Source organism: Hippopotamus amphibius, chromosome 2 (genome assembly GCF_030028045.1).
Source record: "Hippopotamus amphibius kiboko isolate mHipAmp2 chromosome 2, mHipAmp2.hap2, whole genome shotgun sequence".
Taxonomy (NCBI): domain Eukaryota; kingdom Metazoa; phylum Chordata; class Mammalia; order Artiodactyla; family Hippopotamidae; genus Hippopotamus; species Hippopotamus amphibius.
This window is the reverse complement of record NC_080187.1, coordinates 28,874,210-28,893,885: the sequence shown is the minus strand read 5'-3', so window position 1 is coordinate 28,893,885 and position 19,676 is coordinate 28,874,210. Positions and strand designations below refer to the sequence as shown.

Sequence of the window (19,676 nt, the reverse complement as noted above, 5' to 3'; positions counted from 1 at the left end):
TCTAAGAAAAGAAATTTAAACATAAAGGTCCAGTCTGGGCACAGATGATGCTTTGTCTTGCCTTCATTAGTTAGAAATGGATGCCCATCATCTGGAAAAAAATGACTTACCCTTCTGGAATTACTAATTTTAAAAAGCCTCCTTTCCTCCGAACAGATGATTCAAGTCATTGCACAAGGCACAACTCCCTAGTCCTAATACTATAAGCCATATTACATTAATGCTTGCAATAATGTAACAATTAGCAAGAATCACATAAACATTAATATGATGCAAATAATGTAAATTAATGATGTAATCACTTAAATGATGTAAATAATGTAAATTAATGCTGTAATCAATTAAATGGGTACAGTTTTACTGTAAACATTATTAGATGCAAGAAGGGAAATTATTTGGGGGGAGCGGTATATTAGAGACATAAACCCTCTTCTTCCATAGAGCCAGTCAACAGATACTATTTAAGCCAAAAAAAAAAAAAAAAAAAACACACAAGAAATAGCAGAATATGCCTGCTACTTAAAAACACAGAAACAGGCGTCAGAAGAAACATCTCGAAATGTTGAAGGCGGTTATTCTGCGGAGCAATAATCACGGATAGGGAAGACCAGACCAGAAGTTTTGCTTTCAAGGGTTACAGAATTTTAATAACGTATGTTTATCTATGAATTTTTCATTATCTAGTTCATTCCTCTGAGCTGTAAAATAAAATGTAAATTATTAGGAGCCTTACAACGTCACGCTGTGGACAGTGGTGGAACGGGAATGCACTTGGCGCAGAAAAGTGAAGCCTCCCTGGTCATACACACTCGCATTCTACACACGACTTTTTACGAATTGCGCGATGGGCCCTGACAGCTGGTACAGGAACCACATCAGCATTCAGCCCATTCTAATGTCACTTCGACGCTGGGGATGGGAACGTTTGAGGAAACAAACGGGGAAGGAAGAGTCACAGCTAACACCAACCGCGTCTGGGGCTCAGCCTGCGGAGGAGGCCTGGCGGAATGGGCGGTCCAGCCGCCTCCCGCCGCCCCCAACGCAGGAGGAGGAGCCGGCCCGCCCCGAGCCTGCATCCGCCAGTCGGGAAGCCACGGGAAGAGGAATTTAAGGAAGAATACCGGCCGCTGCCTTTCTCAGCGCTCGAAGCCGCGCCATGCTTGTCCTCCGAGGGAGCCTGACTAGGGCTCTGGCCTTTCGGACGCCGGCGCCGCAGGTACCGGCCGCGGGGACGCGCCCAAAACGTTTCCTGCGGGAGGGGAAGAGAGGGGCGGGGCATCTGCGGGGAGAGCACGGGCCGCGCATGCGCCGACGCGCACTTACCTGCCAGCGTGGTGATGTGGCACATGTTCCACTGCGAGTCTCAGAAGCGCCGGGCTGCAGACCGCGGAATGAGCGGGAGGGGGCAAGGTGCGGTTAGAGGGAGACCCGCTGCCAGGGTCGCCTCCAGCCGGCACGCAGACGGCCGTGAACAGGGGCCGCTTCTGGCCTAGGTGCCCGGCAGCTCTGAGGACACCCCTGAAGCGCCAGCTGCTGCGTTTTCGCGGCCCCGCGTGTTTGCTGTCGTCGCATTGGGGCCTGTGCTAGGCACTGGTCCGGCCTCTGTTACTGATTTGTGTTTTGACAAGCCCTTCCAGGTGACGATGAAAGAGGAACCATTAATAGCCCCGTCACCCAAGATTAGGAATACAGTCTTTATCCTGATTCTCTCTACTGGGGCAGGACCAAGAAGTATTCCTTAGAATTTTACCCTGAACTTTGATGTTATTAAATGTCAACCAGATGTTCTTTTGTAAGTGAATTGGAAGTTATTGCTATGGAGAATGAGTCCTAATTTGGAGATAAGGGAGCCCGAAGCAATAATGATTCCTCCCGCAGCATAGTTCTAGTGGCCCTGCAACAAAAACATCACCTCACATTTTCCCACAAACACACACACCCCTTGCTGTTAACCTTTCCCTGAGCTTTGCTATTGTATATTTCTTCTGCCCACGATAATAAAATGTGTGCCTTTGAGAACGTATTTTGATCTCCAAATACAAATTATCTGAAAAGCAGCTTAAGCGATTGTTACAGGTACCCCATTGGCCCATTTTCTGATATCTCATATACTTATATTTTATTTATAATATTTTTAAACTGTAAATACTAGGCAGTTTTTATTTGCTTAACATTCTGTTAGTAAAGTTTGGTTACATGGCACAGAAAGAATGTCTGCCAAATACAGAGGCAGCTGCGATTGATTTTGATGGCAAGCTTAGTCAATTGGGCAATAGGAATATAATTCATCATAGACGCGGAATGACCTCAACAGAGATTATTATAAAGTCTTATGCACAATTAAGTAAAATATATGCGTTATTGTGTTTTGTAAACAAAATATGTCAGAGGAAGAAGCCTTCTGCTTTCCTTTGACGTATCAGTTAGTCAGTATAAGCCCAAAATTCATCAAAGCCTTATAAGTACCAAAACTATTTTAATAGATAATTCTGGTATAATCAGCTTCAGAAAATGTGCATATGCTAACCAAACTTATGTACGATGGATATGTAAACTAGAATGCTATATGAGTGGAAATGTATAAACATGTGTATATATACATGTATTTGTACATGCATATGTATATACATACACAAACACATATACATACACAAAGCATTTCCTACTGAAAGTTACTCAGAGAACCCAATTAGAAATTTACATTGTGAGCATATGACTGTTAAAAAAGTTATTAATGGTTCTTAAGGGATATTTACATCAACCTGCTATAATTGGGTGGATTAAATGCCCTTCTGCAGGTTGCATATGTAATTAAAACCTAATAATTATTCACACAGTTCTGACTTACTGATTTTTCCTTTTTGTAGCATTTACAGGGGCTATCACCATATTACAATGCAATTAGATGTCATAGTTTCTTATTACATTAGTTAACATTTCTGTACTGTCTTTGACCAATGGTCCACTTCATTGGATTTAGAAAATACTTTAATCTGACCTGCAATTTCTATTGTTTTAAAAACCTAAAAAAAAAAAAAAAAAGAGTTTTCTGCCAGTAAACACATTTTCATTGCGCCGAAATACCTGTATTTTTTTTTAATTGTTTTAAATGCTTAACTCTAACACATATACCATTCAGTAAAGATGGAATATTGGCTAAATAAGGGATAATAAACTATTTGTAAAATTTATTAGGATCCTAATTGTAGTCCTTTGGTAAAGAAAGTGCCCCATTGCCTTCTTATGAGCAACTTCTCATGAAAAAGTGACTAAAGGTGGACTCCCTGCTAGGAAACAGTAGCTATATATTTAGAATGTTTAAAAGTAGGCATATTTATTGACATATCTCTAAACAAATTCAGTGGAGAGAAGAGAACAGAAGTCCAAACAGATTATGAGTTTAATGAGTGTCCCTTGTTTCCAGACTCAGATTTGGTTGTAACATAATATTATAAACCTACTTTCCCCAAATATTTCAGGTTGCCTTATCTTTCTTCAGGTGTGCTCGTCTTTTGCTACAGGCCCCAGACAATACGATGGAACATTTTATGAATTTCGTACCTATTATCTTAAGCCCTCAAAGATGAATGAGTTCCTGGAAAATGTTAAGAAAAACATTCATCTTCGGACAGCTCACTCTGAATTGGTTGGATACTGGACTGTAGAATTTGGAGGAAGAATGAATAAAGTGTTTCATATTTGGAAGTATGGTATGAGTCATCAGCTGAAGTATTTCATTCAGTTAGATATTACATGAGACTTAGTTCTTGGATCTTTGTTACTATAAATATTGATACATACGGGTTAAGTAAAACTTTAAAAAAGTAATACCAAAAAAAATTAATTCAGTGATAATTTTTCCCAACAGTATACCTCTTAACAGCCCATTGCTGGATCCTTTATATGATCATATGGGAAGCAATATTGGGAAAATGTGGCATCTCCAATTTCAAGTCAGAAATTGTGAACTAGACTTTAATTCTAAAAAAATAGTTTAGAATGGTTATTGTAAAGACTTTTTATGAAAAATTTATAGCAGTGATTGCAAGAACCTGAGTGGGTTAGGATCGTAAAGGAAAGTAGAATTATTTTTTCTTAATATTGAAGCCATAACTGGATATCAATGTTTTAGCAGAAATCATTCAAACATCTAGGGACTTTAGGGAAATAGAAGTTGATATGGGATGATAGTTAACTTTGAAGCCCTCACCCAGATTTAATAATTCTGTTATGTTTCAGGACCACTTTTGGTTTTGTTCTGCCCCCAGAGTTTCAAGCAATTCACTGTCCTTATACTGGTCTAGGGAGGTAAAGGAAAAGGAACTGAGTTCTTCAAGTATTGAAGCTGACCAACCCCTGGTTAAGAAGAAGGAGAATCCCCAGAATGTTTATTACTCTTAATATCAAATCTTTATGAAGTCACATCAGGACTTGCTGATGTCCAAAGAACTTTTAATAATTTCATTTAGTGTGTGGTCATCGTTGTCAGAAGTTACTGGTCATCATGTACTTTAATAACAAAAGTGCTCATTCTGTATTTAATATGGCCATAGTTTAGGGGTTCTCCTTGTTGTGATAGAACAAACCCCATTAAAATACAGTTTATGCTTTAATGTACCACCAGTTGAATCATGTCCCAGGAAGAAAATAACTAGTAAGGTCCTGATATAACTTACTTAAGCTCTAAGGTAGCTGTTATTCCTTATCTGCAATGTAAACCATTAGTCTTAAAAGGCCTTATTAGTAAATATATTAGTACTAGGCCCATATGTTAGTAACATATGGGTGACAAACATAAGAGAAATAGTCCTGGGTAAAAAGACAATGGGTGACAATAAGTAAGAGAATGAACACTATTTCTTTGGAAGCTGTTTGTTCAAAGAAAAGGCTGAAGAAGCAAATCTTAATTTCATTTATGTTAAATATCATTCAGTTGTACCTTGACCTGACCCCTCATCACCATCACCACTGACAACGAAAAATAGTCTTTCTTGAAACTGGCACTATAATTTAAATGCCTCAATAAAATTAATACGAATAGTTAACATATATTGAGTACTCACTAGGTGCCAAACACTGTTCTGAGCTCCTTTCATGTGCTAATTCATTTTATCCTCACAGCCCTGGAGTTGAACAGACACAGGAAGATTCCATAACTTACCTAAGCCTCACAACTACCTGCTAAATGGTAGCGCCTATTAAGTCCATTACTATATGATATTATCATTAGTTGTTTACATTGCTGCTCCCCTTTTAGACCAGGAACGACTTGGGGACAGATGTCACATCTACTTATGTTGGTATCTCCAGTGATATAACACAGTCTTTATGGGGCCTTGATGAACGTTTACTAAATTAAATGAAACCCAGAAAAAGTACAGGTGGTTTTAAACCTAACATTTTTATTTTTCTTACTCCTTTTCTTCCCATAGACAACTTTGCTCATCAGATTGAAGTTCGGAAAGCCTTAGCCAGAGATAAGGAATGGCAAGAAAAATTTCTCATTCCAAATTTGGCTGTTACTGATAAACAAGAGAGTGAAATTACTTATCTGGTGCCATGGTGCAAATTAGAAAAACCTCCAAAAGAAGGTAAGTCCTTCCATCTCAGTCACTTTGAATTTTGATGGAGAAAATACTAAAGATTTTAAGCTATAAAATAAAAACTAAAGTTCTATTGAAAAAATGAAGTTAATGTTTTGCTTAATATATGAATATATGTTGATTGTTGAGATAAAAATAAATTGGAGCTCTTAGCTTATCCTTAAAAAATGAGCGTTAAATAATGAAGTATTTTTCCAAATTGGTATTGTACCGATACTTAAAGTTTAGCTGTATTATAGAAGAAGTTGACATGGTCACTTTACGGTTGAGAAGTTGGGCCTTGGGAGCAAGGAACACAAGCAGGTAGGTGAGGGATAGTGTATGATATTTTGTCATAATTTTAAAATAATACAAACTTTTAAATATAAAAGTATTTTTCCATAAATTACTACTAATCTCAAATCATTAAGTACAAATTTGCGTATAAAATTGACTGGGGGGAAATGAATTAACTGAAACTGCCAAGCTGTATTACTATAGTTCTGACTCTTATGTCTTCCTCTTTCTTATTGGTCAGTTTGAAAATAATTCCTAAAGATTTGTCTTCTTCCTGATTTCACTTCTTGCTGTCTTAAAGAAATTATTACCTCAATCCAGTTTTAAACAAAGGTCAGATTAGAAAAAGCATAACCTAATTTAAATTTTATTTTATTTCCCCCAATATTCCCAACTCTGTAGTGCATTTTGGATTACAAGAGATTTGAAAAGTCTTATTTAGATCCTTATCTACCTAGATCCCCTCAGCTTTTGCCAACATCTAAATGAACTAGTGGACTTCAAAGACAGTGCCAAATCTTGGTTCTCTTTCTCTGTGTTATTCATGATTCTTCAGTAACTTTTAGATGTTTTTCCTTTACTTCTCAAATCGACTGGTCCCCTAGTTTCTTTCTATCCACCCACCCTATACTTCCACCCAGAAGGTAAAATGCTTTTCAAGTATTTACCTGGAATACTAAAGCCATCTCCTTTAGGGTTTATTTTCCCTCAAAAACTCTGAGACAGTCACTTCGGGTCCATTGTTTGCTTGCTATTCCTGGAAATGGAAACCTATGGAGGAAATTATATAAAGCAAAAAGTAATGGAAGTTGGAAAGAAGAATAGAACTGTAAGAGATTGGAAAATACTTTCTTATTCATTTCTGTTATAAAAATGTAGATGCAGGCAGCTAAAACATCCTATTCCATGATAAATTCTCACTATTTTATTGATAAATTTTATAGATTAAAAATATTTTAGTTAATAGCTTACCTGTATCTTCCAGTCCCTTTTTCTTTGTTCTGTATGATAGATAACCTTAACAACTCACCCTTAAACTAGGACAAGGACTTTCTAAACATAAAAGCACAACAAAACACTGCAAATTATAAATAAACATGTTTACATAATCATGTATATGTTTATGATCCCCCAAATCTATATACATATAGATTAGCTATCCACTGGAACCGAATTCGACAGGATTACAAATTGCTTGAATGTGTTCAGTAAAATAATTATTTTTCTCCCTATTCTAGGAGTCTATGAACTGGCTACTTTTCAGATGAAACCTGGTGGGCCAGCTCTGTGGGGTGATGCGTTTAAAAGGGCAGTTTATACTCATGTCAATCAAGGCTACTCAAAATTAGTTGGAGTGTTCCATGCAGAATATGGAATACTCAACAAAGGTACAGTTGTCCATCTTTTCTATAAAATTCCAAAGTATATTGGTGATTTACTGTTAAGTTCCTTGGGTCAGTTTGTCTGTGTTATCATTATTGAGAGTATTTTACTTTTTATTGCCAAATTTTTAGTTTTTTATAATTTTAAGGGTTGAGTAAACCTGTTTTAAATCCTACTTATTTAGAATATTCATACCTTATGAAGACTTTTTCAAATACTGAACTGCTATTTTCTCTGATACATCAAAATGATAAAATTTTTAAAACTGGAAAGAACCTCAAGAAATCACCTATTCCTTTCATAATCTTTTTTACCTCTGTATGTACTTTTATTGATTTTTTTCTTTTTTTTCCAGTTTTATTGCAATATAATTGACATGTAACATTGTATAAGTTTAAGGTGTACAACATAATGATCTGATGTATGTATATATTGTGAAATGATTACCACAATAAGTTTAGTTAAAATCCATCACCTTACCCAGTTACAATTTTTTTTCCTTGTGATGGGAAATTTTAAGATTTACTCTCTTAACAAATTATTTATTTTATATGTGAAAGTTTGTACTGTTTGTACCTTTTGTGATTTTTTTTTTAATAATATTACTTTGGATGTTTTGGGGTGAAAAGTAATATACAGTTATTGCAAATATTAAAAGCATGGACAAGCCCAAAGAAAAAGATTACATTTTTCTCACTACTTAGATACACTTAGTGTATATACCATATTGATTTATTTACTAAAACACCTATTTGGAATATTTAACTTTTAAAGTTGAAAGATACTCCAATCAGAATTTCAGAGGGGTTTTTTCTGTGTGTGGAAAACTCAAAAAATGCTCATAAAGTTTATCTGAAAAGATAACTAAGACTTTTAAAATTTGAAAACTTGTAGTATCCAGTTGCTGCCTCATCTTCTCCACATGTCTAATGGATATCTCAAACATAACATATCCAAAGCTGAGCTGATCATTGCCCAGGAATTCAACTTCTAATAATATATTGTAAAAAAAAAAAGTTGGGCTGTGCAAAAATAGATGTTTGTTCAAGTTGGAAAACATAAAGAGGAGAAAAATTATGACAATTATTAGATGCCATACACTAAAATAAAATCAAGATGGACTATGAATTTCAATTAAAAAACTGGATTCATAGAATTATTGAAACAAAATATAGATACATTTATTTAATAATATGTGAGAAAGCAATCTTGAGAAGGAAAGACAGAGTTGGTGGAATTAGGCTTCCTGACTTCAAACTATACTACAAGCCACAGCGATCAAGAGAGTATGGTACTGGCACAAAAATAGAAAGGAAGATCAATGGAATAGAATAGAGAACTCAGAGGTAAGCCCAAGCACATATGGGCACCTTATCTTTGACAAAGGAGGCAAGAATATACAGTGGAAAAAAGACAACCTCTTCAATAAATGGTTCTGGGAAAATTGGATAGCAACATGTAAAAGAATGAAATTAGAACATTCCTAATACCATCCACAAAAATAAACTCCAAATGGATTAAAGACCTGCATGTAAGGTCAGACACTATAAAACTCCTAGAGGAAAACATAGGCAGAACACTCTGTGACATACATCAAAGCAAGATCCTTTTTGACCCACCTCCTAGAATCATGAAAATAAAATCAAGAACAAACAAATGGGACCTCATGAAACTTAAAAGTTTTTGCACAGTGAAAGAAACCATAAACAAGACAAGAAGGCAACCCTCAGAATGGGAAAAAATACTTGCCAACGAAGCAGTGGACAAAGGATTAACCTCCAAAATATACAAGCAGCTCATGCATCTTAATACCAAAAAAGCAAATAACCCAATCCACAAATGGGCAGAAGACCTAAATAGACATTTCTCCAAAGAAGACAAACAGATGGCCAACAAACGCATGAAAAGATGCTCAACATCACTAATCATCAGAGAAATGCGAGTCAAAGCCACAATGAGGTATCACCTCACACCGATCAGAATGGCCATCATCACAAAATCTGGAAACAACAAATGTTGGAGAGGGTGTGGAGAAAAGGGAACTCTCCTGCACTGTTGGTGGGAATGTAAGTTGGTACAGCCACTATGAAAAACAGTTTGGAAGTGCCTCAAAAAAAAACTAAAACTAGAACTACCATATGATCCAGTAATCCCACTCCTGGGCATATACCCAGAGAAAACCATAATCCAAAAAGAAACATGTACCAGAATGTTTATTGCAGCACTATTTACAATAGCCAGAACAAGGAAGCAACCTAAATGCCCATCAGCAAATGAATGGGTAAAGAAGATGTTTCATATACATACAATGGAATATTACTCAGCCATAAAAAGGAATGGAATGGAGCTATATGTAATGAGGTGGATAGACCTAGAATCTCTCATATACAGTGAAGTAAGCCAGAAAGAGAAAAACAAATATTGTATGCTAACTCATAAATACAGAATCTAAAAAAAAAAAAAAAAAAAGGTACTGATGAACCCAGTGACAAGACAAGAATAAGGATGCAGATGCAGAGAATGGACTGGAGAACACGGGGTTGGGGGAGCAGGGGGCGAAGGGGAAGCTGGGACAAAGTGAGAGAGTAGCATAGACATATGTATACTACCAACTGTAAACTAGATAGCCAGTGGGAAGTTGCTGTATAACAAAGGGAGATCAACTCGATGATGGGTGAAGCCTTAGAGGGCCAGGATGGGGAGGGTCGAGGGGAGTCGCGGGAGGGAGTGGATATGGGGATATGTGTATAAATACAGCTGATGACTTTGGTGTACCTCATAAGCTGGTACAAGAGTATAAAGCAATTATATTCCAATAAAGAGCTTAAAAAAATAATAATATATGAGTACAACATTTCTAAGCCAAAAGCAAATGAAGAAACTATGAAGGAAAAAAAAGAAACAACTGATGATTTTTTTATACAAAGGCTTAAATTTTTGTGCATACCCAAAACAACATAAATGAAATCCAAAAGCAAAAAGAAAAATAAAAGCTTATGCAAAGATGACAGATGAATAACATAAAGAAGATGCAGATTAAAGCAATAATGAGATCCCATTTTTTACCTAATAAAAGCATGTAGATATAGTATTAGAGGGGTCAAGGAAAAACAAGTACTGTTGTACTGTGTAGGGTTGTATTGACTTAATCTTGCCCCCCTTAATAATTTGGCAATATAAATAAAAAGCTTAATTTTTCAACTGTTTTGCCAACATTCTAGGAAATATGAATGTTTTTAGTTACACAAGAAGGAAATTTTAAAGGATAGAAAACAGTCATATTTGAATGATAAGATTAAAGGTTTTTTAAGTCTCTAATTTACTAGATATAATGGACGTGTATAATTTTTATTTAAAAAAGCTACTGAAATGTGTGCACACACTTTTTAATCTTAAATTCATTCTCAACATACTAGGAGTATGATAATATGCTGAGTGTAAATCAGTACTTCACTTCTGGAGGATAGTGTATAATACATACGTGGTATATTTGTAAGTGTATATTTATATATATAAAAGATACTCTTTGGTTCTCTCAGTTTAAATTTTAGGAGTTTATATTAAGAAAATAATCAGATACAGACTGCCTGGGTTTGAATCCCAGCTCTTCCACTTAAAACTCTATGACCTTGGGTGTGTTACTTAACCTTACTGTGCCTTAGTTTCCTCGTCCGTAAAATGATGATAATAACCTACCACCTAAGGTTATTATGAAAACTAAATGAGTTAATACACACAAAATGCAAAGCCAGGCCCAGCACACAGTGAGCACCCAGTAATGTTAGTAGTAGTTACTACCAACATTGTTCTTATTTTAGATATTCATGTACCACTGCTCTAATGAAATTTATGTCAACATTGTTTATAGTAAGGAATCTTTGGAAATCTTACTGTGGTATGACTTTCTTTATGTAACACACATGTGATACATAAATAGATATATAAATATATATCAAATATAATGTATTTATAACTATAAACATATATTCTGAAGTGTATTTATGTGTATATAAATATGTAAATATATATTAAAATACAAACGTATATGCATGAGAAAAGAGATACACCAAATATTAAAGTGGTTATTTCTGGGTGCTGTAGAAATGCCTCCTACTTTCTCTTTATGTGCATTTTCCTATATAGATAACAGGTATTATATTGTAATCATAAAAAGTTTGTAAAAAATTATGCACAAGAATATTATCCCAGTATGTCATAGAATATTGAGCTGTTGGAAGTAATTTAACTGGTCAAGAATAAGGGGTTGGGATAGAATGTTGTTATATCTATAAAAGTAATTCGCATAGCCATTAAAAATTAATATTATTGCCATAGAGAGTACACATTGTTGATTTTTAAAAATCTGTTACTAAGACTAAGCATAATATACAGCAAGATCCTAATGTGGATTTTACTCACATTTTTTAAAGGCAATACACTTAATAGAGAATTTACTTAGGTGGTTAACATTATGCTACTTTTAATTTTTTTTTTTTTTGTATCATCCAACTTTTCAGTAGTAAACACAATTTGTGTATAATCTTGCTTTTTTAAAATAAAGTAACGTATTATGAAGTCATTTAATTTGGGTCTAGACTTGATTATGTCTTTAGCTGTGTTATTTTACTTGCCTTCTCCAGCTTTCTGTTTCTTCATCTGCAAAACTAGTTTGACTAATTAATTTGTAAATTTCTCTCCCAAATCTCTGAGCCCTCTGAAATCTTATCACTAACATACTTAGTGTTACCCTGTTGATAATCACTCTTTTGATTTAAAGAATAGGGTTTACAGTTTCTGATTAAAGTTTCTGTCTTTCTCATTTGTAGTAATGCCACAGTCTTTAGAATCTATTTCTGTTTATTTCTGCAGTTCATGTGCTGTGGTGGAACGAGAGCGCAGACAGCCGAGCAGCTGGGAGACATCAGTCTCATGAGGATCCCAGAGTAGTGGCAGCTGGTAAGCTATTTCACTAGGCATGAATTATTCTTAGAACAAATTTGATTTAGTCAATGACTTTATATACCTTCTTATGAATTTTTTTCCAGTTCGGGAAAGTGTTAACTTCCTTGAGTCTCAGCAGAATATGCTTCTGATTCCTATGTCATTTTCACCATTGAAATAGTTTTCCACTGGTATACGAAGCATTTCATGAATTGCTGTAAGATATGTCTGCTAATGGTGCTTAAATTCTCCCAAGAGATTCTCACTTTTATTTGAAGGAGGTGGTAAGCTAATTTGCTATATCCCTTGCATTTTTAAAAGCTACCTCTGTCCACTGTCACCACCACTTCAGGAAACAGTCTGTTCATTTTCCCCTTGGCGTTTCAGTACCTGTCACGCATTAAAAAGTTGCTATTACTGCAGGATCTTGATTTTTCATTTCAGAATATCTCTTGTTCTCTATTTTGACAGCCTTCAGTTTTTATAGCATTTTCTTACATTGAAACCATTGTTACATTTCCATAACTGTGATAATATCTTTAAATTATTTATATACATTATTAACCTTTTCATCATGTCTGTTTTTCTGAGATTTTAAAAGTTTTTGTCTAGTAAAGTTTTTTTAATAATGCCAAATGGGATTCATAAAAATATTAAACATACTTCTTTACTATGGAAGAGTAAATGTTATCTGTGTCATCTATATTAGTTACAGTTTTCACATTAATAATTCTTACTTAGAAGATAATGTTATTAGGTCCTGGTATTAAAAATCATTGATGACTCATTGGTTTATATGCTGCAGTGTCTTCATTTACAGTTAACTTTACTAATTTTTACTTCACTTTGGATCACTGTTTAACAAAGATGCTTGGTCATCTGTTTGTTTTAATGAGATATTTATGATTATGGAAATGTCTGCCCTAATAAAAGTCTACATATACAATCTGATTCTTTTTATTGTGTTTTATATTTTACCCTCATCACTGGAGCTATTGTTGTGTTGCCATAGGTAATGAGACAGTAATAATTTACTATCTTTATTATAAATATTAAGCTACCTCAAGTAAATAGCCTGCTGGTAACCTTGCAACAAGAATTTCTTCAATACCAGCACAGATATACTAAGATTTTCCTATGGACAACTTTAGCTTTTATTTTCGTTGAGTGCCTCAGCCTTCTTAGACTAGATTTGGTACTTCCAAGCTCTCCTGGTAGCCTGTACTTACAGCTATGATATTTTATGTTTCTAGTATATTGCGAAAACAATATAGTAAATTATGAATTTGCTGTTTATGGGAAAACTGAAAAACTGGAAGCATAGTCATCTCTCACTTACCTGGTCCTCAGGATTTGAAGGACAGATGAGTTCCTAGTAAGTCAAAGAACACTGACTGTGGAGTTCAAATCTATCAGACATGTTAGAGGCACTGTCTTGGAGTTTTGACTAAAAGACTTCCACCTCAGTTTCTTTGAAAAGTTGTCACTTAGGGAATGAGGTGGGGTGGTGGTATTAATTGCTGTCTGTGTGGACAGATTTTCTCTGGTGTGAGATTGGCCCTGTGCATAAGGCCAGGTTTGGTGACATGAAAGTATACAACTGGGTCTGCCTTTTCTTCTTTCATTCATCTTTGAAGTAGCTAGAACATTTCCTGCTGATGGCCAGGGGCTGTTTCACCCATTCAATCCAGACCCCTGATGGCAGTTTATAAAGTAGCAGCAGATAGGCATTCTTACCATGTCCCGGACGAAATGGGAGAGCCGCTAATGACGGGCTTCACTCCGCTGATGAGCTGCAGGTGCTTCGCTTTCCTGACCTGCTCCTGAATCAGGAACACGACAAAGCTGGCCAGGACGAAGGACATCACAAAGATGACAGATGGATGTAAGAATGTCCACTGACATGCTCTTCCTGCAAAGAGAAAGTCAGTGAGAATCTGAAGAGTCATTGATGCAGTTGAGGACACATGCACACGTGAATATCTGAAGAATAGCCTGGGAAAAAACACCTGTTGAATAAATAAAATTATTTCATTCAGAGTTAAAACATCATTTTCAGGTCAAAAACCTGAGAGTTCAAATGCAAAATTGATTTCTCTGAGTTTATGAGAGAGTCCAGTACCAAAATGAAACTATTGAAAAGGTCTGAGAGGGAGTTTTCTGGCAGTCCAGTAGTTAGGACTCCATGCTTCCACTGCAGGGGGGCCAGGTTAGATCCCTGGTTGGGGAATGGCCTGACCAAAAACTAAATAAATACGTAGAAGGAATAAAGTTAAATTAAAAATAAATAAATAAAAAAGAGTTCTGAGAGTGGCCTAATGGGGTTCACTTTGGTTCACTGTTTTTAACCTTATAAGAGCAACAGGTTGTAAACTCTCACTCACAAAAAGGACTGCTTTGGCTTGAGAACTTAATAAATGTAGAAATATTAGTGTGAAATTACTCAAATAAGTTAAATTCTTGTGGCTGTAAGTAAATTGGAAAACAACAATGTATAGCATATTAATCTAATAGAAACAAAAATTCTAAGAGATTCTTGTTATAAGAACGTCTTATACACCCATTATACAGGGTCATATAAAATTCCTAGTGACCTATACTGATGCTCTGTAAGAGATAAGCACAAACAATAATTGCCATGCTCCAAACGTAGGATCCACACTTTCAGATATTAACTGGAGCTCAGTTGTGACTGGTGTAAGATCACTAAATGCCAGTGGTGGCTTTGTATTTAAAAGTCTTGAACAATAAACTATTAGGTGGTCATGTTTACCTGCCAGTTACTCCTATGTACCAGTTTGTCACTGAAACATTATTTATAAAATAAACATATGGAAACACTTAAAAATCAGTAGGGAAGAAATAACAACGTTATGGTACAGTTGTCCCTTGGTATTTCAGGGCATTGGTTCCAGGACCCCAGCAGATACCAAAGTCTGCAATGATCAAGTCCCTTATACAGAACACTGTAGTATTTGCACACAAGCTATTCACTTCCTCCTTATGTTGACACTTCATCATCTCTAGATTACTTATAATACCTACTACAATGCAAATGCTATGGAAATACTTGTACACAAAATGTAAATGCCATGCAAATAGTAGCCTATGGGCAGCAAATTCAAGTTTTTTCCTTTTTCAACTTTCTGGAATTTTTTAAAAATGGTTTTGATCCACAGGTACAGAACCCACAAAAGCAGAACCCACAGATGCAGGCCAACTGTATACTGAAGCACTGGATTCTTGGGGAATATTGAAATGAATGAAACATATCTGAATGATTTACTTTGTTACCTTTGTCTCTTAGCCTCTCTGAGCTTATTGGTTGCTGTTTTTGTTTTAATCTGTAAAATGGAAATATCAACTTCACAAAGTAAAATGAAAGAGAATAGGAAAAGATTTAAGTAAAAGACATTAATATGCACGACAGCTCCTACGTGATATCAGGCACATCAGAATCTGATATTCTCTTGTGCAAAATAGGTATCACTGACATTCTCTGAAGGAGAGGAATATTTATGATTTGAAAGTAATCAGTGTTTATTAGAACTGGTTAAGATTGAGAAGCACAGCTAAATAGGAATGGTGAAAGAATTAATCAACCAAATGAGGGCCTAGCTCTCATTGAAGAGGTAATCACTAACAAGACTCTAGTCATATGAATCTACCAACAGGCCTCATTCCAAAACACTCACAGGCTCAGGACCCTTATTCCATGAAAAATACTATGAAATAGAATTTATATTGAGGCAGCCTGTAAAGTTATGAATTTTCTCTAGATATTTTCAATGTTTATTTGTGCTGAGTACAAACTGCCAGTGACTACAAGAGAGGGGGAAACTTGGGAACTGTATTTTTTAATATCCAGTGTCTGTATAAGAAGAAGATCATCTTGAATATGAAGACTACTTCAACCAGTGCCATTAAGCTGTCTTGTGAAGACACAATGATTTTCTGAGGGAATTTTACTCTGAGTAGTGCTGATTTGCTATAAACTATGTGTGTGTCAACCATCATAAGAGCTAGAGAGGCATGTGAAGTTGGATCATAAAGTGTGTATGGGAAATTCCTAGGTGATATTCTGAAGGACCTAATAAGGGGCAGAAGAGACAACTGGCCCCATGGGTTTGGACACAACCCATCAGCCCCTTGCATTAATGCTCTGGCCCTAAATACAATGTGGAGAATAAATAAAGCATAAAAAATTATAAAGATGCTGGAAAAGCAATCCATGATGATCAAGTGAAGCTAAAACAGATTAAAAAGTGAATTGTTGGTGGATCCCAGGAGGTCGGGCGGCAGCGAGTGACGTTTGGGGGACCAGGTTCCTTTTCCAGGGATTGGTTCAAGATGGCAGAGTAGAAGGACATGTGCTCACTCCCTCTTGTGAGAGCACAAGAATTACAACTAATTGCTGAACAATCATTGACAGGAAGACACTAGAACTCACCAAAAAAGATATCCCACATCCAAAGACAAAGGAGAAGGTGAGACAGCAGGGGAGGCACAATCGTGATAAAATCAAGCACCATAACTGCTGCATGGGCAACTCACAGACTGGAGAACAGTTATACCACAAAAGTCCACCCACTGGAGTGAGGGTTCTGAGCCCCACGTCAGGCTTCCCAACCTCAGAGTCCGGCAATGGGAGGAGGAATCCCCAGAGAATCAGACTTTGAAGGTCAGTGAGATTTGATTGCAGGACTTCCACAGGACTGGGGGAAACAGAGACTCCACTCTTGGAGGACACACACAAAGTGGTGTGTGCACCAGGACCCGGGGGAAGGAGTAGTGACCCCATAGGAGACTGAACCAGACCTACCTGCTAGTGTTGGAGGGTCTCCTGCAGAGGCAGGGGGCAGCTGTGGCTCACCGCAGGGACAAGAACACTGGCAGCAGAAGTTCTGGGAAGTACTCATTGGCGTGAGCCCTCCAGTCCACTATCAGCCCTGCCAAAGAGCCTGTAAGCTCCACTGCAGGGTCGCCTCAGGCCAAACAACCAACAGGAAGGGAACTCAGTCCCACCCACCAGCAAACAAGTGGATTAAAGTGTTACTGAGCTCTGCCCACTAGAGCAACACCCAGCTCAACCCACCACCACTCCCTCCCATCAGGAAGCATGAACAACCCTCTTAGATAGCCTCATCCACCAGAGGACAGACAGCAGTAGCAAGAAAAACTATAATACTGCAGCCTACGGAAGGAAAACCACAGCCACAGAAAGACAGACAAAATGAAAAGACAGAGGACTTTGTACCAGATGAAGGAACAAGATAAAAAGTGAATTGTTTACTCAACTGATTTAAAATAAATAGTAAACTGAACTGGTTTTAAAATCTGGCTTCAAACCCTGGATGTGCCACTTAGCAGCAGTTAACATGAGGAAATTACTGTTCTCTCAGAAATTCACCTTTCTCACATGGAGATAAAGCTTAACTCACAGGGTTTTGAGCATAATGAAAACATGTGAGAAGGTGAGGAGGAGACTGTCTTAGCACTTACCAATGTTTTCCTTCTTTGATTTGCAGTCATGAATTTTACTCTTCACTCTCCGCTAAGTATTTTCCTTTGGAAATTCTCTCTTCTTTTGCTGACTAGATGCAGTTGATGATGGGGCTCTAAGGATGGCAGAGCCACGGGGCCGACAAACCTGTGTCCTTAATTCACACATACAGAAGAGCTGATCGTCCACTAGGAAAACGCATTTTAGATCTTAAGGAACAAGAAATAAAATCCTATTGTGTTTGAGACATACGTTTTGGTGTCTATTTGTTAGAGCACTTTAGCCTATTCTATTTAATGCTTTCTTGAAATATTGAACCACACTTAGGAATACCAGATACAGCTGAAACTGTCAAAACTAGTCTTAAACAAATGTTATGTGAATGACTACCAACTAAATGCTGAGATATTCAGCATTCTACTTGCCTCAGTTATAGGAAACTGGCAATAAGAGTATAACTCACAGATGGGACCCTGGAAATTTCCTCACAGGACTACCTGACTACGCTAAGAGAAATGACTTACACATGGTACCAAATAGGGCAATTTTCCAAGCAACAAAACAGCCCAGTCAGAAAACCCTACTGTGAGGCCCACTGTTTGACAGCCCTCCTCCTCCAGGTACTCAAAGAGCTCTCAATTATTTTTTGTCTCTCTCAAAAATAAGAACTGATAGTCAAGGATCACAAACATAAAAATACTATAGGAAAAACCCTAGTATCAGGGGAGAAAAGAAATCAAATGAAAGAAAACATAGTAAAACTTGAAAGAAAAAGAAATAATGCAGGAAGAAGAATGCAATGACTAAAATAAATGCCTGTAATTAATGTGCACAGATAGAGAAATACTTAACACATGAAGAAAAAAAGAATATTATTTTTAAAAAGACAAAAATATTCTGGGGAAGGGATAAAAAAAGAGCTTAGTAAGTAAATATTATGAAAGCAGGAGCTTAAAATTCAGTAGATGAATTGGAAGATAAAATTGTGGTACTTAATCTCAAAAACATCTACACCAAAAAAGTGGAGATGTGAAATAGTAGAAAAAGAAAATGAGACGATCAAGTGGAGGCAGACTGTTTCAATAACAGAAGTTCCAGAGATTGACAAGAAAAGAAAAAAAATTCCAAACATTTTGCAAGATCGAACAGTGTCCAGATAAAGAGGGTACACTGAGTGAGGAAAAACGGATAAAAATTACCCACTGCAAGGCATGTAACTGTGAAATTTCAAAACCCCAGAGAAAGAGAGAAAACATAAAAGATTACAAACAGAGAAAGAAAAACAAGTCACAAAGAATTAAGAATCAGAACACAATGAATTTCTTACTAGAACCTATCATACAATAGAGAATTGCCTTGGAAAATATAAGGAAAAATTATTTCCAATGTAGAATTTGAGCTACATAGCCAACCAACATATGAATCAAGAGGATAAATAGAATAAAACATTTTTAGAGATTCAAGTCTCAAAGGTTTAACTCCCATGTACCCTCTCCAAAAATTAGCAGTGGAAAAAGCAAGCTACAAAATTCTGGCAACAGGAAGTCCAACACAAGGCAAATAGACCCCCAAGGATATCAGGGAAAGGAGATCCCAGAGCTACCTCCATGCTATATTAGAGAACAATTAGTCCACACTGGAGCAAGAGAAAAAAGGAATCCCAGAAGGTAACTCTAGAAGATAAAACTGATAAGCTGATTAATGTGTTTAATCATATTCAGAGAAAATTTATTTTTTTGGCAAAGAATTTGGTGATTAGTAGGTGATATGTCTGATGAAAATAATAAACAAATGAAAAAGGGAAATAAAAGAAATAGTTACTCTCTTTTTTATTACAATCATAGTTTTAAGACACTAGAAAATGACTTCTAATGTAAAAAAGAAGCCCAGAAACAAGCAGCCCAGGGCTCATCGTATGGTGTCAGAACATAGGGTGCTTCTCTCTGGCTGTTCTGCCAACTTCGGCATGT

General features: G+C 36.4%; 1 protein-coding gene across 2 annotated transcripts; it reads left to right on the top strand.

Annotated features, from left to right (window-relative positions):
• Positions 1 to 1,082: 1,082 nt before the first annotated feature.
• On the top strand, positions 1,083 to 17,946 carry LOC130846677 (protein NipSnap homolog 3A). 2 transcript variants are annotated; one of them, XM_057725058.1, is made up of 6 exons: positions 1,083 to 1,216; positions 3,500 to 3,710; positions 5,433 to 5,591; positions 7,118 to 7,267; positions 12,132 to 12,218; positions 17,802 to 17,946. In XM_057725058.1, the coding sequence occupies exons 1-6, from the start codon at positions 1,157 to 1,159 to the stop codon at positions 17,885 to 17,887; spliced, it is 753 nt and encodes a 250-aa protein (XP_057581041.1). In that variant the 5' UTR covers positions 1,083 to 1,156; the 3' UTR covers positions 17,888 to 17,946. The 2 variants fall into 2 exon arrangements, with proteins under 2 accessions (XP_057581041.1, XP_057581042.1); XM_057725059.1 differs by lacking the exon at positions 17,802 to 17,946 and adding an exon at positions 12,308 to 13,149.
• The last annotated feature ends 1,730 nt before the right edge of the window (positions 17,947 to 19,676 follow it).

Bases quoted from the DNA above. Each gene is read 5' to 3' on its own strand.
- LOC130846677 (XM_057725058.1), top strand. From the start codon at position 1,157: ATGCTTGTCCTCCGAGGGAGCCTGACTAGGGCTCTGGCCTTTCGGACG. The intron at 3,711-5,432 runs GTATGAGTCATC...TTCTTCCCATAG, and splicing joins GTTTCATATTTGGAAGTATG to ACAACTTTGCTCATCAGATT. The intron at 12,219-17,801 runs GTAAGCTATTTC...TTTGCTGACTAG, and splicing joins TCCCAGAGTAGTGGCAGCTG to ATGCAGTTGATGATGGGGCT.